At 35.0% G+C, this 23,185-nt stretch overlaps 1 protein-coding gene across 2 annotated transcripts; it reads right to left on the bottom strand.

Annotated features, from left to right (window-relative positions):
- Positions 1-2,037: 2,037 nt before the first annotated feature.
- Positions 2,038-21,546, bottom strand: LOC136798586 (adenosine receptor A2b-like). Of its 2 annotated transcripts, XM_067055223.1 has the most exons (3): positions 21,492-21,546; positions 3,637-3,939; positions 2,038-3,110 (listed from the first exon to the last, which is right to left on the bottom strand). In XM_067055223.1, exons 2-3 carry the CDS (start codon positions 3,881-3,883, stop codon positions 2,125-2,127), a joined length of 1,233 nt encoding a protein of 410 aa, XP_066911324.1. In that variant the 5' UTR covers positions 3,884-3,939; positions 21,492-21,546; the 3' UTR covers positions 2,038-2,124. The 2 variants fall into 2 exon arrangements, with proteins under 2 accessions (XP_066911324.1, XP_066911322.1); XM_067055221.1 differs by lacking the exon at positions 21,492-21,546 and having other exon boundaries at positions 3,637-3,942.
- Positions 21,547-23,185: the final 1,639 nt, after the last annotated feature.

Genomic DNA, 23,185 nt, shown 5'->3' with positions numbered 1-23,185 from the left:
CAAGCGGGGGGGCCCGTTTATTTGGCACCTAAGAGTAATGATTCATACCTGGTCTCTTACTCTTAGTTCGCTTTATTCTGATAGCGCTCACGATTGCATCACATCTATAATTAAGCTGTGCACGCTATTTTTGTAGAAGTCTGCTATTCCGATAGGCTACGTCTAAGAGCAGCCACCGGCTAGGAAGTATGAAATATCTGTTCTTGAGGTCCCTTTCTCCTTGAAAAAATTATCTGTTCTGTATCCTGGGCTCTCCTGGATTATATCATTTGTTCTGGGAAAAAATGGGACTCCTGGAAAATGTATATCTGTTCTCTATTGCTATACATTGTATCTGTTCTCTAGAAATATTATGCTCCTGGAAAAAATATAACAGCTATTCTCTAAGAAAGTTAAAATGCTCATCGAAAATGAGACCTTTTAAGAAAATCATGAAGCTCCCTAGAAAAAAATCTGGCATCTGGTTGTGTTTTTCATAATTTAATTCCTGGAATTTTTGAACTACCGGCGGCTGCTCTTGTACGTCATATCTTCCTTCTTTTCGAATGTAAAGCTTCTCTAATCTTTGTAAGAATAAGACAAAAGGCTGAATCTGTTTATTGTGTAGATCACTATTCAGACTAATATTTTATTAAAAAACTGTACGACAAAGCTTCTGTAGGATGCACTTACTTCGGAAAAATGGGTACAGAATAGGTGTCAGTGGTAAGGTATTATTCGAAACTTTTTCCTCCCCAACCTCGTCCCCGTGTATTCCAGGCTTTATTTCGTTACTTATGGACGAGAGAATATCATCTAGCGCTATCAGTAAAGCATCAAAAAGCTGATAATACGCAGGGAACGAGGTTGTTTCCTCTCCTTTCCCACATCTCAAAAATCTCTCCGAGGGGTTGAGCTTTGAGTTGCAAAAAACCGATCCACTCGCTTCTGAAGGGCTCAGTTCAAAAACTGAAAATAGCCAGTAATTTCAATTTACGAAAGATATAATAGAGTTGAATTCCAATTAGATATTACTCGTTTAAGCATAATGATAAATTTGCAAATCAGATCCAATGTCACTTTTAAAATCTTTAAAATTAAATATTTACAGTTTTTAAAATAAATATGATACAATAGAAGAAATAAAAATAACACCATTGCAGAATGTCACCACACCACCATCGTGACCAGTTGGGGAACTCTTAATCACTGCTTGGAAAATTAGCAAAAAACCACCCTAAAATCTCATATCCACATTACGAAACTGCAAAGGGCTGTTATCCCCATTCAATGGATTTTACTCCTTCATTTTATCTCGGGTTAATGAATACATAAACGAATTTCCACCGGGCCACTAAGACAGGGCACTGTCACTATACTCTCGGGTACCAAATAGCCGGGGGGTTTGGAATAAGGGGGTTCGGAAAAAATCTCAAAACCTAATAAGCGGGGGGGGGGTTGGAATAAAAATGTCCTGGGTGGAAAATTTTTGAAAAATTAATTAGCTCCCCCCCCGGCTATTACGTACCCGAGAGTACACCAATATGCGAAGATCAATAATGTTCTAGAATCTTTAACTGAAATGGTAGTACATGGATAGGTTTGTTTCAGACCTGGCGTTTTAAAGGAAGTAGACAAAGTGAATGCACTACAAATTCTAACGAGATAACAAACCCATTAAGTAATTCCTTTTAATATATACATATTCATAATCATTGCACAAATTCAGATGGGAAGAGACAATGCAAACACAAGATCATTGACTTATGATGAAAAATCTTCCTCTTTCTATCAGTCATTCAGAAAAGTAAAAGGGCAAAGAGAAGGATAAAGCTCTACTTCTTCTAACGGGCATGGTGCTCACCTTTTTTAGCCCCCTGACAAACTATATGATTTTAAAATTCATCAAAAATAATTTAAAAATGGTGGGTTACGTGGGTTAACACAAACGAATATTTATTTCTTATATTTTCGCCATTGCTACATTTTAGACAAGGCGCACTCTCTGAAATATATTCAAACCTTTAAAGGGATGATTAGTGTTGACTGGTAATTTCGAGGTAAAAGCTTATACTAAATTTCCTTCTCATTAGCTCTAATTATTAGGATCAGTTAATTTAAAAAACGGTAAATCATTAATTTTATTCAAATACTGCTCACTGTCATGTCGTGATGAGACGCTAGTAAAGGGTTACTGCTCGATGATGTATCGTTTGAACTGGTGTTACTGTTCATGGTGGTAGGGCTCCACGTATCATCCATGATCGAAACCTCTGTGCAATTACTGTGACTCGATAAGCGTGGTTGCTGATTATTGTGTTTACATATAGATCCTTGTTGTTGATGTTTTTTTACCTTATCGGTAATTGGAGAGTGATTATTGTTTAATGTACCGTTTGAAGTGTTCATTGTTTGATCAGCAAAGAAACTTTGTCTCTCGGACGCCGTTCGACCGCGCGTCACGATTGACTCCGAGAAAGTTCGTACGCGCTCCCTGAAACCACTTGTGTCACACTTGAAGAGAATGGCTTTGAACGCCCGTCGAAAGTCTGGCAGCCTGACTGCGTACACGAAAAAGTTCATCATAGAGTTTGCATAATGCATCATTTTGGAGATGTGTACAACCCAGCGATAATTCCTTTTCTGATCGCAATAATCAGAACAGAACACCCATACCATGTTGATCACGAAGAAGGGCATCCAACAAATCACAAACAGAGTAATGATGACTGATATCGTTTTTGCAACGTGTATTTCACGGGCTAATTTACCAGTTGTATTAGCCTCATTCATCATTTTCACAGCTGCGATAAAAATGATGGTGTAGGAAGCGACGATGATTAACAAAGGTACCAAGAATGCGAGTGTGAAAATCGAGGCAGTGTAGGCGCGGATTTGGGTCGGCGTTCTGATAGCAAACTTGGAGCCAGTAAAAATGATTGCTAAGAACCATGTGACTACAATACCAAGTTTGATTGGTTTAGAAGTCAAATTGAAATGAGTTGTAGGGAATTTGACAGCAAACATTCGTTCCAAGCTGATGGCTGATAAACTGAGGATGGATGTCGTTCCACACAAGATATCAAGTGATATAAAGAAAGTATATTTCTCACGGTCCACCAGCTCAATATCTAAAAGCAAAGTTTGACTTTTGATTAAAAGACTATATTATATATAGCAGAATACAAAAACGAATACTTGCTAAAAAACGTGATACGTAGAAATGACATTCAGAACTCAATATTATGTTCAAGAGAGTAAACTGCTCCAAGATATAATGTCAATAGCAGATTCGAGGACAAAAAGACAGGCTTAACCAGAAAAGAGCGAATACACCAATAATTCATAAAATAGTTGCGACGGCAAAGTAAACAGGTAAACAAAGTAGTCTTTGCCTCCGATTCCATAGGCGATTTTTTAAAGATTTTCTTAAGTTCTGTCGGAGAAAATCCTCTCAAATTGTGGAATATTCTTGTGGTATTTCGTGGTATTCTTCCATTCTGAACTTTTTTCCCCAAACAAAGATCGGTATGGAAGGTTAAAAGCACTTTCTCTAATCTCTCAAAGTCAAAAGACATTTATTTTACCCCTCTTCAATTTTCCCGTGCCTTTTCTTAGACGTTTGAATTACGGGAGAGATGAATTGATTGCACTTACCAGCCCTGTAGACAATCCAAAAAGGTAACGACAGACAACCGACCATCAAATCAGAAACAGCCAAATTTACCACAAAGAAGTTGGTGTAATTTCTCAAACTTCGTGGTCCCCAAAAGAAAGCCAAGATGACCAGACAGTTACCAAGTAATGTCAACGCACAGATAACACACAGGAAGACAAGCTCAAGAATCTCCAAGCTGTTCTTATTGGGTGCAGTTGCTGTCATTTTGTGTTCGGTGAAATTCATAATGGTAGGCGAGTTTCAATCTTCGTTTTTATTACTGTTGCTGAATTACATGGTTTCTGTGAACGAAAAGAGAAATTAGAATCAATGCATGGTTTGGGTAATTTGTATCACCAGCAGCATATATTCGTACCCATGTCTTGTTCACTTACAACTTTGAAAATGTTTGCCAAATGAGGAAAATTTTGGCACGATTATAAGAAACAATAGTACGAAAGTCAAAAAGGAGGACAATTTGTACTTTTTAATTGCTGACTTCATTTTGTTAGCAAGATACCAAGCCTTAGAATCCCATTGGAATGTAATGTGATAGGTTATGCTACAAAGTTTATCAAACGAGAGATACATTTCATTTACAACAAGTAGAAAGTTTTCATATTGGCTATAGCTTAAAAATATTCATTAAAGGTTTTATTTTCCGGTTCATATTAGACACAAGTTTCATATCAGGACAGTGATATAAACAAAAAACTGTTTTTCTTTTTCTTTTTCAGACCAATCTATGCTCCACAGTCGTTTCAATCCAATGTGAAAAGCTTGTAAATTAAATTTGACGAGTAAGCAAACGACATCACTCTTACTCTCGGGTACCTAATAGCCGGGGGGGTTGGAATAAGCAGGGGGGTTAGAAAAAATTTCAAAATTTAATAAGCGGGGGGGTTGGAATAAAAATGTCCTGGGTGGAAAATGTTTGAAAAGTAGGCTAATACAGCAGAATTAAGACAAAAGAGGGAACTTTCAAAAACATTTTCCCAAAAATTAATAAGCGGGGGGGTTGGAATAAGAATGTCCTGGGTGGAAAATTTTCGAAAAATTAATTAGCGGGGGGGGACGGCTATTAGGTACCCGAGAGTATTTAAAAACAAAACCTTTAATTAATATTACCTAAAACCTTCCCTTTTGACAATCGATTCAAAATTCTCAAATTAACAAACAATCAAGAGAAATGTCTAATTTTCAAGACACACTGGCAACCGATGATTTCCACTTGTCTTTCTTACTGGACATTTATCGATTTACAGTAATATTTAAAAAAATTACAGATCATGAAAACTTCGTTTCATTAAACGATGAAGAAAAAATAAATCTTATCAAAACAGAATTTCACCTGCCTTTTTATCTTGATACCACTTTATGTACGAAAAAAAATGAATATCGAATGAACGTTTTAAAAAGGTAATTTAACAATTGTTCTTCTCTCTAAGTAAAAAATAAGTAAAAATGGTCCCTTTACGTCCCCTTGAAATTTGAAAGATTAACGCCTATTAAACGACGTGTTAATAACATCTCACTTCGCATTTTGAATTTTCATTTTGGATAATAATGTTTTATTTTTAAGCATTTTCTTATTTCTAGATTTCGATTTGTTCATCATTTGTTCACAATGATCGGTCAAATCTAAAGAACCAAAGCGATTTTTAAGTTAGGATCCTTAAAATACCACGCCATCCTCATCATCTTTTGACCGTACATGGCAATTTTCAAGTCACTTTAAGGAAGCCTAGTGTCCCACTGTCTCACTGCGTTAGTGAAAGTTAACCTTCGTGATCTTAGAGTCAGACGCTTGGGCTTCCAGAGTCAAAGTAAGGACGAACAAAGGCAGTGACCAGTGCCTTAGTAACTCCAAGTAATGCGTAAGTAAGGTGTTTGATTTAATCTTACAGTCGTATTTTTATTGCCTCTTTATTTCTCACAACTCTCAAAATCAAATGATAGCTAATTCTTCTCGGCGTTTCCTTTATGTAGAGTTATTACGGATGTCTACTAATGGTGGGTGACATTTTGTTCACAATTTGAACGATTCGGTCTATCGCTCTTTTACTTTACAGTTCATGTTGAAGTGATAATGACGTTAGTACCAATCAAAATTGGGAGGGACAACCCCCAAGTTAACAATGTACTTTGCCTTTTGTACATTTTATCAGATTTTAGGCAAAGAAAATAACATGAAAATAAATGGGCTTCAAAACCATCTGCTATATTCCACACAATAGACAACTTGAGGATTTTTACCCTTCCAGCATCTTCCTTTTTTTTTACTAGGGAAAACATCTGGGGGAGGGGGGGGCTCGAGCCTCCTTTAAAATCTCAAGATTGATAAGTGCTATGACCTTGAAACTTTGACCAGTGGTAGAAATGAATAATTGAAGATGATTTGCAAAATTTTGGTTCGGCCACCTGTCTAGTTAGTATTTTAGACCACATAATGTAATTTAAAATGATGTATTGGCTGATTAACTCGTTAGATTTGACTGAAACTTGTTCCCGAAGGCTAATTTGTCAAATTAAAAGACACTAGTAATAGAAAAAGTTCATTCCCTTGAGTTTTTGGTACTTTGCAGACCGCTGATAGATATTGACTATCTAAGGCAGTGCAAAATTTTGATTCATTCACGTGAGCGGTTGGTATTTTACAGACCGGTCCATTTTTTACCTAAAATGCTCATTTTTAGCATACAACCACTCATCCGATTTTGCTGAAATTTTAGTTAAGAGCTAGTCTAACTTGTCGCAATCGTTATATGTTAAGTATATGATTTCTCAAAAATTATTGTCTCTCGCCCCTTTTTAACGCCACTGACTAATGCTAGACTAACGCAACTTCGTCAAAGGCATAACATTTTTGGAGGGGTTCAGTGGCTTCTGTGCTTTATTCCAAGCCTTATTGGAGCAAATTTGAGCGGTCCTAAGAAGGTCCTAAGACTAAAGTCTCATGTTAATTTCCAACTGGAGTTTAACGCACTTAAAATTAAAGAAACTCCGAGGTAGGCCCAAAAAGAGAACAATTTACACTCGACACATTTTCAAGGATAACAGATTTTTCGAGTTATTGCTTGGCACAGTAGTTGGAAATTAACTGATATTAAAAGGAAGGGTAGGGCCAGCCCCGATAACATCTTTTAAAACGAAAGCAACAACCAGCAAATGAAAACTGGAAATAAGAAAATAAATTTGTAAATTTGTTACTACATTTTCATTCGCAAAAATACAAATCAAAAGTTATCTTGAAAACATGGAATAAATTTCTCCCCACTCATTATATTTTAGATTTCTTAGGTTTGATATTGAAGGAGGAATATTATATATGTAACACTTATCAGAATAAAACGAAGAAAGACGATGACGTTTTTGAATGAGTAAAAAGGTACAGTAAAATTTATGAGCACAAAGAAGCTAAAATTCAATTGCAGAGTTTTTTAAAGCGTATACAAAAGCGAAAACATTTGACGAAACTTTGGTCTTAAATATTGAAATGCTCGAAACAAATAAGTGAAGAACGGGGGGTTTTGATAGAAGATAGAGGGTCTTGATAGGAGAGGTGAATTTCTTTCAATCAGGTAAAGGCAGTAAGGGCCCGTTTAAAAGGTGAAGAATCGGAAAAAACGGGGATTTCTCTTCCCGAGTCCATTCGCTTTAAATGTTTGTTTCCCTCGCCATTTGTCAATGAATACTTCAACTCTTACAAATTATATACCAAAGAAAAGATATAGCTCAAATTTTTTGGAAAAATTGTACCAACAATTTTAGAAAAAATAGAAATAAAATGTAGAAAAAACTTTTATCATTTAGTGCTAGAAACTCTATCTCTGGTACAGAGGTACTTTGAAGCCTCTTGAGTTCAGATATTTCACATATAATTGATTATAGGTCTTAGGAGGTTTCCCGTCGACTCCAACGAGCTACCTTTCAGAACATTTAACCTTCAATACAAGAAATTTAAGGGAAAAATAACTATAGCTGAAATCAGTAGTGCACATTTAACCCTTTAAGTACCAATGTCGTATATATCAGACATGGGCTATGTAGGAGGGCGAAGCCCTCCTGTAATGCCCAGTTTGAGTTAGAAATCGTCATTTTTGGTCTAACTGGTAGAAATCGGATTAGGTTTCATGGCCAAGCAAAAAAATCAAAAATCAAAAGTGAGTCTTTTCAGCGATATTTTAGGCTAAAAAGTCAAATAAATGCAGAAATTTGACAAAAAATCCACTTTTTAAAGATTTTGACCGTTTTTTGACCATTTTTGGTCAACGAGTGATCCAATAACCCCAAATTTGGCCCTGATTAACTTGATTCTGTCCTCCAGCGAATTAGTTTGAAGTTTTACCACTCGGCGCCTTTCTATGGCCTGGCTGCTTTAATTTCCCTAACCTACCTTTAGGCGTACAAACTTTCGCGAGCAGAAACTTTCGCGATTTTCGCGAATATTGGCACTTTTCACGAAAGTAAATGTCTTTGAAAATTCTTGGAAGGGCCTTTGCTCACGAAAAATTCTTGACAAAATAGAAAATCTGTAAAAGTTCAAACTTTGAATAAAATGTAATAAAACTTTCATGGCACTTTTAGCCTGTTAAAAGCCTAATAAGACAAAAGACGAAAGTTTCAAGCCAAAATCCAAGAAGTATTTGTCCCTCTAAACCATTTTTTCATGTGAAAATTTTCATTTTTACGTCTTGATTCGCGAAAGTTTATGCTCGCGAAAAAGATTTTTCATCAAATTCGCGAACGTAAATGTCGTAAATTTCGCGATTTTTCGACCCATTTCGACGACCCGACCCATTTTTCGATAAAGTTTGTACGCCTAAAGTAAATAAAGAAAAATCCGCTAAACTTATGATCTCACCTAGCCTGTACCAAACTCTTCTTCGCTGACGAATCTCTAAATGTCTCTGCGGTGGAGCATAACTATTTTTAGTTTTTAATCTAGCTCAACTAAATCGAAGTTACATTTAACGAGTCTGCTAAATCGCGTGCCAGCGTGCCAGCGTACCATTGACATTTTTGCGTTCCATTCAAATTTCGCCGTGTCATCCAAATTTCGCCGTGTCATCCAAATTTTGGCGTGCCATCCAAATCTGAATTCGAACTTACCATCTCTATTCTGGAATTTTGAGTTTTAATCGGAGAAATTGATCTTCGATTTTGAAAAGGCGAGGGCATTATGTTTTCTCGGATGCCTAGCAAACTGGGTATATTTAGAAAAAGTGCCTTATAAACAGGGTAAATAAAACCTCGTTCCCTGCGTATTATCAGCTTTTTTGATGCTTACTGATAGCGCTAGATAATACCCTAACTATACATATTTTTGCTATAGGTAATATCAAAATTAAAGTTAAAAATGGTATTGTCTGTTTTTCGAACGCGTAAAGCTGGGAGCAAACCGTCAAACATGGTTCTTCAAACATATGAACTTTCTTGTTGAATGGTTTGCGCGGCATTTTCCAACATTGTCTCAAACATTTATTTTGTTGCATTACAACGGCTTCTTTCTTTTGTTTATTTTTCAAATCACGCGTTCGAAATCATATTCAATGTTCGATTAGCAATGCAATGTCTTCCTTCTAGGGAAAGCCCGAGTTGAATGTTTGAAAGAATTATGAACTTGTTCAAACATTGTTTCAAACATATTTTTTGATATTTTTGTTGAAAAGATACGACTTCTGACTCCGCAAACCGTCAAACATCGATTTCAAACATGAAACGTCACTATGTTTGAAGAACAATGTTTGACGGTTTGCTCCCAGCTTAAGATTACGCAATTCAAAAACAAAACATCAGATTTCATTTGTTCTTCGTTTTTGAAGCCATTGCATTGTATTGTTAGGAAATTGAACATTGATATGAGTGAGATTGAAATTCATGAATCTACTAGGAGAAATTTTTAGTCAATCTCTCTTATTATTCGTCGATTTTGAGATTATTTTTTTCAGACTTTTGCATTCTCGTTAACCCCTTGTTTTGCGCCCGGCGTGACCGCAAGGTTATGCCACTATCCTTATGATGTGGATTTGTGATATTTGATTTGTTTGCCTCTTATTATTCGTTTTTAACTAATTTAGTCTTATAATATTTATATTTATTCTAATGTGTTTTATTTTCTTCCTAACGTCAAAAATATCTTTGAGAATTCAAAAAAAAAAAAAAAAAAAAAATGCATTGTATTGTAACTTTGTAACGTCAGATTTTTTATGACGTATTGTTTTGAGAAGTATAATAATACACCAGGGTATTTTCTGGCGTCCATAAGTAACGTAAATAAAGCCTGGGATACACGAGGACGAGGCTGGGGTAAATATTGAAAAAGTGCCTAGTAAACAGGCTAAATATAGAAAAAGTTTATACACTAAATATATTGACTATAAAAAGCAAACTCGAGGTTTTATAAGCATCAAAACAATTTTAGAGCATGTTAGATAATTTTGACCTTTTTTAAGTTTCCGGAGTATCTTTCATTAAACATTAAATTTTAGGCGATATTTTGGAATTTACAATCAATCGTAAAAGGGGTTACCCACGGAGAACGAGTCTCGTGTTTGCAAAGCGAAAGAAGAGGTGGAGGCTATCCATCCGCTGCTCAAAAGAATATCATACTTTTTTTCCGAAATCAAAAAGAAATTCCGAAAATCTAAAATTCCATAAATCTAAAAATTACAACTTAAAACGGATCAAAACTCAAAATACTGCGAATCTTGTGATGATGACGTCACTTTGGCCCTAAATGACGTCACCGAAAGGGTAATAAACTTTTAACTTTACTGAAATCGATTTCTAATTGTTTCCGATAGATTCTATCGATGATTACCAATCCAATGAAGACTCGATAAGTAATACTAATAGTTATTGCATGAATTTGAGTGCAATACGAGAAATATTTTATGAGGCGAGCCTTTTTTTTAGGCCTAACAGTGTAACGTAAATCTATTTACAGAAAGTTAAAGGAAGCAAAAATTCCCGAGTTAAAAAAGGAAAAATAACTCAGATAAATAAAGGAAGCACAATTTCCCGAGTTAGAAAATCAAATAACTCGAAAGCTAAAGGAAACAAAAATTCACGAGTTACAAAATAAAATAACTCGGAAAGTTAAAGGAAGCAAAATCAACAGAGTTATGAAATGTAAAATGACGCCACTTTATTCCAAAAATAATGTCATCACTCGGGATAACTTGGTTTTTTCGTAACTCGGGAATTCCGGATCTCCATAATTTCGAATGTTTTTGTTCGAAAATCTTGTTAGATTCGACCAAAAACATTCAACAAGTTCCCGCCGAAAATATGCAGACATCAAAATAAAGAAAAAAATTTTCTATCCAGAAGCTTCAAAATGCACGAGCTTTTTCAGATATGTGAAATTATTATACATTATACACAGAAAAAGAAGATGTATTGTATTTTTTCGATTGAAAAGAAATTCTTCATCATTGCGTTTCTCTATCAGATTGATAACATTTTACGATATTTTTGTTTCGATGCATGGATGAGAGAAAATGCATACTGGTTTAAATAGCTATACATGGTCTGAAACAACATTTTTGCAACAAAAACTAATTGGGGAACTTCTCGACTTTCAACTATCGTCAAGCTGTAAACGTGTCGAATTTTCGAAGTAACAAGTAAGAGGTGAAGTTGATTGTTGAAGAATTGATGCTGGAAAGTCAAAGACACAGTTTTGTGGAGGATTTGGAGAGACACGAGAGACCTTTTACAAAAATCCCTCGTTACCTGGTTTTAATCAAAGACATTGAATTTCCCTTGTTTTGTTATAGAAAATATTCTTGACAAGTATTAAAGAATTTCAAGTTTTTATGAATGCATTGAAAAAAAAACTGTTGGGTTTTCACGAACTAAAGTGCTGAAAATTGAATTTGTTTGCTTTTAGTGTGTCAAGTGTGTGTCGCCCGTGTGTCGAGTAGTTTTGTAATAATTTCTTTATATTTCATCAGAATTAATTTCACTGAATCTTTGGAAAGAATAGAATAAGAAATCATCAAAAAAAAGTTTTATTTTTACGTTTTCCCATCATTTACTCCGAGAGTTCAGTTCTTTTTCGGCTGTTCTGCTTTGATTTTCTCACACCGCTTACCCAATTTTTATTTAAAGTCGTCCTAAAGCCTCATAACACCCCTCTCTCATTGTTTTCTCAATAAATTTTCCGATCCAAAGAGGGGTTAGCCATTTCCAAACTCCTTTCCAATTTCGAGTTATCGCATTTTTTTGTTGCGATGACGTCATCAACTGAAAATGGCTAAAAATTCAGTCAAATTTGAAAGTTCTTCTCAAGCCTTATAAACTCTCCCATCCCATCCCCCATAAAATTTCTGATAGATTGAGGGGTCAACGACCTCCAAACTCCTCTTCAAACTCGAGATATTGCATTTTGAAGTTTTTCCCAAACCCGTGACGTCATTGGGTCCCTTTACCACTAATGTTGTCAACGGTCAATTTTTGCGGTCAGCAGGTACCTTATGCCCCAAGGGTCCGCCAAAAAAACACAAAAAACGTCAATTTTTTCCAAGGGAAAGTGGGTTTTTAAATTTGCGAAAGATTGACACTGCAACGACTTCTTCTTAAAAAACGCTAATTTTCACGAAATTCTCAAAGTTGAAACATTCCAGAGGCTAAACATGGTGGAATAGCGGCTAGACGATAAAAAAGGTGAGAAAAAAAAACTGATTTTCATTTTTTGGGTCCGTATATTATTTGCCAAAAGAGTCGCACTCCGCTCGCTCTTATATCATGGGTTAAAGTAAGGTGAGTACAACGTCAGGAAAAATAACGACTTCTGAAAATTACTTCAGCCTTTAGACAGCCAGCTTTATAGAGCTAAAAACTAAGCTCCGTATTTTTGGCCACTTGATTTAAAAGAGCAAAACCCGTAACCGTAAATTCATAAGCTTTTAAGCTTTTATGCTAGTTTTAGGTTTTCAAAAAAAAAAACAAGAAAAAAACACCGGATTTTGGCCTCCCAACTTTTTTATTTAACAAAAGAAATAGATACAATGGAAAGAGAAAAACAGTACTTTATGATATCTCACTTAAATGTGAAGAATATACGCCACTACCCACTTGTCCATGCATGTGGTGCAGAGCTTCTTGATAAAGTTTTTTGTAAGCAGACAAAACATAAAAAAAAATCACCATTTTTATTCTTATAAAAAACGTACAGAAACCTTGGATGGTACGCCGAAATTGAATGATACGCCAAAATAGGCCTTTTCATAAATTATTTTGAGGGCAACGACTGCGACGACTGCGTCGTTTTAAAAAAATTTACCAAGGTAATTAAATCTTTTGAGACTTATAGATAAATTAAACTTATAGATAAAATAAAACTTTTTATGAATTCCTCTGGGAATCATGATTACCATAGGAACATCTTGAAAACTAAGCAAGCTTTACTGAAATTTGGATGGTGCACGCCAAAGCACGAAGACACGCAGGTACGCATGACACGCAGCACCCGATTTAGCAGACTCGCATTTAATGAATCAATGAAACTGTATCTTTCATTTTTACATCTTTCATTATCCTACACTTTTGATTTCTCGGGTTTTGTCCGAGACAACTGGGACAAACTGAGACACGGAATCTCGCGAACTGAAACAGACCGACACACATCAAGTGGACGCCCGGAGGCGGGGTCTCACTGAACGTTAAAATAACTCAAATACTGTATAAACGCCCCCTTCTTTTAATCGCCCCTCCTTAAAAACAAGAAAATCAATTAACACCCGGGGCGTTTATTCGAAGTAATACGGCAATATGGAATTTCTCTGCTGAATCAATAAATATTCAATTCCCAAGGTAACTGAGAGGCTCGGTCTACACTGTCTATTAAAAAGAATTCAACGTGTGTTTCGGACTTAACGAAAACACAGAGGAAAGACAGTAGTAGGCCGAGTATTAAATATGAAGATACAAGATCTTGGCGCAGAATTCGTAACTTAACTCGAGAAAAACGGTGACGTTTCCCCAATTCGTATTCATTTTGTAGATGTACGTTGGGAAATCGACCGTACCCGCTATAAAGTCCTCTTTATCGTTTTTTGAGAGCTTTCCAATGATATAAGACGTTTTAGGTTATAGCGACCTCGAATTTTCATCAAATTTCGGGTTCCAAGGATTTTTGCTTGTGAAGTCAGTTATTTGCCCTTAAAAAAATTTTGTTGGGCCGTATTTGATTACCCCCTCTCAAAAAAGTTTTAAATACATTCTTCTTTCGAATGAGCCAAAAAAAAATCCACTCTGGAAATTATTGTCACGGGTCTTAAAGAATGGCCTGAATGAATATTGAACAATAAATAAGTCTAGTAATAAATAAGTAAAGTTTTAAATTTTTGTGGTTGTATAGTAGAAAAATTGCATCTCAATTCACCCTAGAATTTGAATTTTCTTCGATCAGCAAAATCATGACCAGCTACTTAAATCTAAAATATACCAAATGGTGCAGAATGATCCACTTTTTTATAAGAAAGATATCAAGAACACCTGGCTTAACATCCAGCTGAAACCTAAGAAGAAATCCCGGAATAAAATTTCAGAAATAGTTGAGAAAAATCACGAAGAGCTGATAAAGTAATTATAGGACCATTCTTAGAATATACCAGCCTCAAAATCAAGAAAAGATTGAGCGTCACTCATAGTTGAATGATTCCTTTAAAGAAATATTTAATCCGTCGTAAAAGATCTATTATAATTCACTATCACGCACTTCTTCCATTTTATTGACCGCACCCTTCCAAGCGCTGTCGGTCGCACCCTTCCAATTGCTGTTGGCCCATCTCCAGTTTTCGTATCATATACAAATATGAAAGAGCTTTTCTTTACGAGAGGGCTGATTGAGATTCGTTTGGGTTGACAGAAGATAAAGTAGGATAGAACCAATCACTCATTTTTTAATCATTGGAGCCCCTATCACTATCAAAGAACAAAAAAACTGTGAAAAAGGATACTTTTTTTCGAATCGAAAATTTTGAAAAGAAAAATCGTTGTTTTTCTTGATATTTTCTTTCATCGAAAATGGTCCGTATACCCTATTTTTTTTTTTGGATGAATAGAAACGATTTTTTTTACTTCGGAAAACCGCAACTCAAGAAAAATTTAGAGAAAAGAAATGAGCCTGTGAAAACATATGATGATGACAACCAAAGGAATAATCAAGAGGAAAAGAAGATGCAATATCCCTAAAGTATGGACGATCTTTGAATCAATAGAATAAACCACAGTCAATGTTCATACAGTGTTAATTAAACGAAGTTTTCAAAATATTGATGGCCCTTCGCGTAATAATCGAAGAGAATTCATAAAATCAACATAGATCCAAACCTCTTCGGTCACTTGGTCTTTCTTAACAGTACGATGTGGGAAACCACCGATTTCACAATATTTGAAATTCCAAGTTTGTTTTCGCGTGCCCCTCAAGCGCTTACTGGGATTGTTTACATAGAATGTGGCTTGGAGATTTTTCCTTTCCACGTAAACTCTAACCGATAGTAATTCAAATTCATCAGAGATAAAGACTCTCAAACACTTAAAAACTAAATCAGGTATAAGGGCACCTATTTGTTAGGGGATGCCAGAGACACCCTAAAATCGAGTAACCATAGAAACGAACCCTTTTGAATCATGCACGCAAACAATGAACAAAGCAGATCCTAATCAATCATAACATTGCGTAACTTTCTCAACTTTTTTCCATTCTTAGGAAGTGATATGTGCATCATGTGGGGGGGGGGTGCAAAATACTGGTAATGGGCTATTCCAGAAGTAGTCTGTACCCCTATGTTGAGGAGGTATGACAACCAGGGTGGTCTGGGAAATAAAAAATCCAGGGTCGTCTGTTTTTTTTTAAGTCCAGGGTGGTCAGTAAAATCGGGTTGAAAATCCAGGGTCTCCTCAACATAGGGGGTACAAATTTTTTCTGGAATAGCCCAATCCTTTCTTGAAATACCGGAATACCGATCAAAAATTTCTCAAATACCGATACCGGCAAAAGCGCAGTCGAATCCGAAAAATAACGGCGTTCCGGCATACCGGTATAAAAAATCGGTGTTACTGACGGTTCTTGTTTCGAAATCCAGCTTTCTTTCTCCATTTTTAAACAGTCACATCTGTTCGTGACGTTTTTCCGTTCTAATGTTTTGATGTAGGGGATGTTGCTCATCGTATATAAATCTCCCGTCCGAGAGTTACCCCCGTTTTTGTGTTTTGGAGTTTTAGAAGCTTGATTAGTAAGTTTATACGAGAGAGCTATATGTTTCATTAAATTTGAATAAAAAATTTGAATGGCTAATAGGTTAATATGATCATTAGATTTCTGAACCTTTAAACAAAATTAAACAGAAGACAAAGAAGGTGCAAAGAAGACACCGAAACGTCAAATAATGAATAAAATTAAATTTTTAGTTTTCACTTTTTTTATCAAAATTAAACAGGTTACCCCAAATTTGGGGTTATTCTTGGACGAGAATTTACGCAAAATTAGCATCCCCTACATCAAAACATATCAGAAGGGATCCATGCAGCCTAATAGCTCACGTACTCATTAATAACAGAAAAACACGATTGACAGCCAACAACGAGGTTTAGTCATCTCTCTATAGATTACCAATCAACAATTTTGAGATATGAAAATATTTTGTCAAATCGCATACATCAAAACGAGATAAACGAACTCAAATAAATTTCATTTCTCAAGGCCCAATTGACATGTTTATGCGACTCAGTCACGGCTCATGATTAATAAGCGCTTTTATTTTATTATTCAAAAGCATCAGAATTTCAACGCATAAAATAGCAAAGTTTGCTAAAAAGCATATTCTATACAGTAATATTAGGGTTGACAGTGCAATAATTGTTAAGGGAAAATATGAGTATTTAAAAGCTCTCATAGAATCCTTGTTTAGCACACGATGGAATTTATGACAAAGCAGAGTGGGGTCGACAGGCACAGGGATACAGAGACGTGCCGCTGATCAGGGTCACTTCTTCAAAGTATCAGGGTCGCAAATTCAGTAAATTTTGAAAGTAGCATCTGGCAGAGTCGACTTTCGGCCATTCCCAGTACGTTTCAGGTTGGATTATAAAACAAAAATGAAAAGGTCTAGATTTCGCCTGTTAAGGTCCATATTATGTAAAACTTTTGTCTGATAGGGTCCGTAGTTTGATATCTAACGTGGACTATCAAAGTAAGTGTTTACAAACCAACAGTATTCCTTGACAATCATCACATTATCATATGTTACCTTTATAAGGTCTAAGACTCTAGTAGATCTATTCTGAATCGCAGACTTTCTCTATAGATATACTTCTTCTATAAGGAATCTTTTCGCTAGAGGATGAGCAGTAAATACTTACTCTTAATCTTACTTTATCCTGCATTCTTTTATTTTCGTTTATACTGCCAGGCTAAAAGTTTGAGGAACAACATTTCATTATTCCAGGATTCACTGAGATTGTCCTTTTCGGATTCCCCCCCCCTTCGATTCACAGTAAAAGTTATTTCTAAATCTACAAAGGAAAACAGAAAAGCAACCTTTTAGCCAGTCATTCTAGTTGTACAATTTCGAAAACAGATCTTCTGTCAAAGCCAGTTTACTTTTACAACAAAACAACAACGATTTGAAGAACCATCGACCCCGCAAAAAGTAAATTACCTAAGCATGGTTTAAACCTTTTTATCAGGGGGTTCGTGATTACCAAAAAACATCCAAAAATAAAGCTGCCCGCGAAAATAATTAATTCTTAACTTTACTTCAAAATAAGACAACAGATTTTTCTAGCTTAGTGTAGCAACAATGCTTTCATTTACAAAACAAGCAAAGTTTTTTGGGAAGGGGAAGGGGGTGACTACTAAAAGCATCCACTGATCACTAATTCTGAACAAAAGTAGCAGTCTTGCCAAGATAAGTAAAAATCAGCAGAAACTATGCCCACTTGCTGTTCCCGTGCAGCAGTAGTTATTTATTTATAACTAAGGACCGAAATGGCTAATTTTTTAAGAAGTTCGTCTCCTCATACACCCCATCCATCTTTAAAATCCAGACAGCCACAGCCATCCAACATCAAATACAGTATACATCTGCCATAATCTGATGATGACATTATCAAGAAAAGAAAGAGTAATGGTAAATATTATCTAGAATCACTTCTCTAATTAGCTTTTATACCTTATTACAAACCGCTATCAAGATACTTGACATCAAAACTACTAATCCATCGCATGCATGCATACTAATAAAAACAATGTTTCTCTTACAGTCTCATTATTTTGAATTTTCGCGAGAGAGAAATCATACACCAGTAAAAAGCCATAGAATAAACAAAATACTAGGCTCAATATCAACAATTTTTTGTTATGATTTTTCCGATCCCATGATTTCGCTCTCGTGAGGAATCTCAGTGTATTCAAACTGAAAAAAAATCTGAAATAATTCGAAAATCTCTTCGCTCTTTTCTTTTCTAATCTTTTTGTGATAATTATACGACAATTAGGGAAATAGATTGTTCTGCAAAAACCGCCCCTTCTATTTCAGCTTATCAGAAAAACAAATAGGAAATTGATATAAAACGGAATAACAACTTTCGCAGCTTATGCTACCATTATACTATGCTGTTTCTATGATTGACTTTTCGACTGAAGGCGGAGCAAAAACTTTTCAGCTCTCCCAGTTCTTTTATACTGGCCTTCTCTTAAAAAACAACATATATGCACCCCTGCTATGGGGTTGAATTAAAATGTGCACAAATTATCCAGTACAACCATACCAAGGCAGGTGAAAGAGAGTGTAAAATAAGAATCAATTATACTCAGAAATGGTTAGCGAAAGTTTATCTCCGTTTATCTACAGGGTGTCCCTAATAAAAGTATCGAGTTTGAACATGCGATTGAGTAAAAAAGTTTGTGTGTGTTATCGCTAAAATATAAGAACGTTCTCCATCACATTTATTGTTACGTAATGACAAAGAAAAAAGAGGGAGAGCTTAAAATACAATTTTGTGAATACACACTTAAAACTTTCTACTCAATCGCATGTTCAAACTCGATACTTTTATTAGGGACACCCTGTATTTCGCACTGCACTTCAGACTGGCGGACCAAGTTGATTTTTTCATCCAGATTTTGGAGAACCCAGAGCAGAAATGGTGATGTGCATTAAGAACAATTTAGGAACAATCCTGAGCTGTCAAAATAGGTTACACAATTTTCTTTTGAAATAAAACATGATGGATGAGATGACAAAAATAATTTGAGGTAAAGTGCAAAAGATTAAGAAGAGACAAGCCTCAACAAAAGACCTGTAGGTTTTTGCTAGGTCATTGGTTGTCCGTCAGAACCGATATATACGCAAATCTCTAAGTTCATTGCCGTGTAGTACGCTACGGCGAGCCAAACATCCCAAGAGTGAACATGTATTCCAGGAGGTGACAAAAATTTAAATAAATTTTAGAGACTGGAACTTTTTGGCCAGCGGCGATATTTCAATATAAACCAGCATGAGTTAAACCATCCATACAGTTAACTCCTTAAAATAGGCACTGAAGATGCTTGATTTCTAAGAAATGTGTTGAGTAAACTAACTCATCCAAATAAAGAAATTTACATTGAAAATTCTAAAGCAAAAAAAGTTAAAACCACAAAAAAGTCATAGCAAAGAAAAGCCTAAAATCAATTTCGAAAAAAAAGGCAAAAAGGAAAAAAATATTAAAAATTTGTGTTTTTTATAAATTGGAAATTCAATTTGTATTAGTATGTCTGACGTCAAGACCTCATATGAAAACTTTGTTGCTTTTCAAGCTTCCAAATCAACAGCCCTATTTCAAATGGCTAAAAAAATATTCAAAAGCATACGAGATAGCGTGGGAAGGAAAGCCAAAGGTCTTTAAAGTGTTAAATACTTGAGCTCTTAAAATGTCCAGTTTAAATAAATGACATACATTGAGTTCAACTCTCCCTCATAATTGGACATAAAGTATAACCACAAAAATCGCCAAAAAATTAGCCAACGAATTAGCCAAATATTTTTCACTTAAGAGATGACCAAATATTTTTCCTTAGAATGAAAAAAAAAAAAAAAATTCAAACAGAACAGGCAGAAATTTAGGTTTAAAATCAACACAGCCTATCGTCGAGTATACAAAAAATTTATTTATCATTATCAAAAGATAATTTATCGGTTATTTGGGTTACGATAAAGAAATTTTGTGAAGCCGTTCATTGTTATCAAGATTTTCAGCACAGTACGATTCGAAAAAAAGGAGAGAATCTTAGAGGGAAGGATAAAAATGAAAAAGCTGTATCAAGAAGAGTGGTGCAATAAGATTAGAATAGATTCGGTAGTTTTAATAAGAGGTTTGGGTACCAACAAAGTATGTGGTCACTAAAAAAGCTAGTTAAGGCGTTTCTCACAATGGGAGAACTTTATTCTAAAAGCGTTCAAAAAAGTATTTCTCCCTTACTCTTAGGTGCCAAATAAACGGGGGGGTTCGAATAAACGGGGGGGTTGGAAAATTTTTGAAATTTCAATAAACGGGGGGACCTAATTGCCGGGGGGGTTGGAAATTGTACTTATGAAAACCCAAAAATAAGGTAAATATAGGCTAAAATCAGGCTTTTTGGAGCAAAATAAGGGTACTTCTTTAAGCCAACTGAAAATATTCTTTAAAATTAATAAACGGGGGGGTCCTAATAAGGTCCGGGGGGGTTGGAAAATTTTCGAAAAATTAACAAGCGGGGGGGACCGTTTATTTGGCACCTAAGAGTATCTGATATTCTGATGGCGGTTTGGTGGCCGCCCACTTTGAACACCTAAAGTAGTAGTAGGCCGAGCCAAATCGTGATCATCAAGGTTTGAACGTTTCAAAAAAATACCTTCAGCTTCCCTTCGGTTTGTAGGGAAAATCTGATTCCATATCCTGGCATTGTGAAAAAGCAAATATTTTAAGCTGACCTTCTAATCTTTACTCCAAAAATGTCTGTAAACTATGAGCAATAACCAGCAATCAATCATAATCATAACGACAGAAACACAGAAAGAATCAACCAGTCTGGTGCCTTTACTGACATTCAAATCATTAAATGGAGGACCGGTGCGTTTACTACCTTAGAACAGTTTTATAAAGCAAGTTTCAAAGATATTCTAATACATGCTTTCGTCTTCAAAGGCTTCATAGAAGTTGTTGCTATAAATGAAGCTTTAAAACAAACTTTTAATTCCTTGAGATTACATGTTCTTTATCGACACAGTGGAATGTGAAATGTTGACGTCATCAGCTTAAGCCTTTGGCAGTTTGGTATAGAGGATGGTCTAACTCAAAACTATTCAGTATGATTTGGACCTCCTATAATGAAAGCACTGATTCAAGTTGTGGACCTCCTATATAAGATTTGCCAAACGAAACACATACACGCTTTTTCTTTAATAAGAATATCTTTTATAAGAATATTTATGATAAAATTAGACAACGAATTAAAAATATGCCAAGAATATCACCATCATGGAATTTGGCAATTGAACCTTACGATACCACTTTTAGAGCATTTTTAACTGTAAATTGACAATTATCCCCCAATTAGGCTCAAACATATTTTAAAAATTCTAATTTTTTATTCAAATATAGGTTGAGTTTTGATCCTAACATGAGAATACCTTAAAAATATTTTAGAATGATTTTTACCAAAAAGTTAAGAATATCCATGATGAAATGAAAAAACACCCTTTATGTAATACGTGTTTATCCCTTCAAAAATGTTACAATACTGATTCAGATTTGCGAACCTTCTCTATTAAAAAATGAAAATATTCATTTGACCTCACGGTGAAAAAAAATTAAGTACCTTTTCGTTGGCCTGCAATTTATTCTTCTTGATGCAGAAAGTCTTTTGGAAGTGCCTGTGGTGTGTGAAAAAGAAATGGAGTTCTATTGAGTTTAAAATTATTTTTCAAAGAGACCACTGTTATGACAGCCTTAGTTTAGGTTTCTATTGTTTTCACTATCTTATCGCTTAATATTTTATGAAATTCCCTATTTTACTTCCAAAGATCTTAAGAGATTTGCAAGTAAGAATAAGGTAGGGAAATTCTTTACAAAGTAGTGCATTTCTTTCAATGTCTTTGAGGGAAAATGAACATAAAATTGAGAATTGTGGTTTGTAAAAAGAAAATCCAAAAACTTTTCCTCAATGAATGAAAAAAAATTAATACAGTTCTAAGACTTGACACAACCATAACATAATAAGGAAACAACTTGTTTTCCATCCGAGGTTCGTAGAAAAACTAACTAAAAGATGTAACAAAGAGAAAATATAAAAGAAAGAAAAAGTGACAAATTATGATTGGTGACTCATCTTAGAATGAAAGTCTGCAATTGAGAAAAATAGAAGACAACAAAGCCAAATAAAAATTAATATGAAGGGGATATGAAAAAAAGACTTTGATAAAAAATAATAGGCATATGTTTTAAAGGCGTAAAAGTTTTCACATTCATCAATGAAGAATCTATTATAACGTTAAAAGAGAAAGAAGAAATAGTGAAAAAGGTGTAAAAAAAATATCTACTTGTTTTTCTGTTGCTTTCTTACTTGTCTTGGAAAGGTTCAAGAAGAAAAGAATAAGATTTATCACGAAAAAATAATGAGTACTTTCGATTTCGATATTTTCATAAAAAGTGAGGCTTAAAAATCCAAAAAGAGATGAATACAATTTATTTCATTCTAGAAGATAAGCATTTCAGACTTAAGAAAAGTTGGGTTAGAAAGTATGAATTAAGTTACACCAAATAAGAAAGATAATGATGGAAAATAAGAACATTCAACCATCAACAACCATACTGTCATGCATGCCTTCACAAAAAATGAAAACCCTCCAAATGACATCAGTTGAAGACTTACCAGAAAACAGTGGTCAAAGCAGTTTTTTTCTGTGAGACGGAAAATTTCTTGATAGAGATATTTTAGTATACAGTGACACCCGCAGGCCCCACCGTGGTGGTACCCCCTAGAGTGGTTAAAAGGCACTAAAATTTGTTAATTAAAAACAACTCTTTTTTCTTTCTTTCTGGTGGAATAATCCCAGAGAATAAAATCACTTTTTCTTACTATAACTGAGACGGAAAACTTTGACAAAATTTTCTGTGAGACGGAACTCCGTCTGAGACGGAAGAACTTTGATCACTGAGAAAAGTTTGCTCAGAGTATTTTCATCATGCTGAGAATGGGTTTCCATGAAATTTAACACCATAGTGTTAAAAAATAGATTTCTATCTTTGGCAACCAGTTTGCTTTGTTTCATCACCTCTTTTGCTGCATTGTCTCCATCAATCTTCAAATAAACATCCTCCTGAACGATTGAAAACGAGTTTTTTATCCACTCCCAAAAGATTTTGACCTTTTTGAAACTTAATGCTTCCAAAACAAAAAGATAATTCTGGATGAACTTCTGATGAAGTATACTATACACATCATATTGACAGTGACAAGAGTTGAAAACGTTATGCACTTTCAGTGGAAATCTCTATTTCGTATTGTTTTCT

Source organism: Clytia hemisphaerica, unplaced genomic scaffold (genome assembly GCF_902728285.1).
Source record: "Clytia hemisphaerica strain Z4C2 unplaced genomic scaffold, Clytia hemisphaerica genome assembly, whole genome shotgun sequence".
In the NCBI taxonomy this organism is placed as follows: domain Eukaryota; kingdom Metazoa; phylum Cnidaria; class Hydrozoa; order Leptothecata; family Clytiidae; genus Clytia; species Clytia hemisphaerica.
The sequence above is the reverse complement of the archived record's forward strand: the minus strand, read 5'-3'. Positions and strand labels throughout refer to the sequence as shown.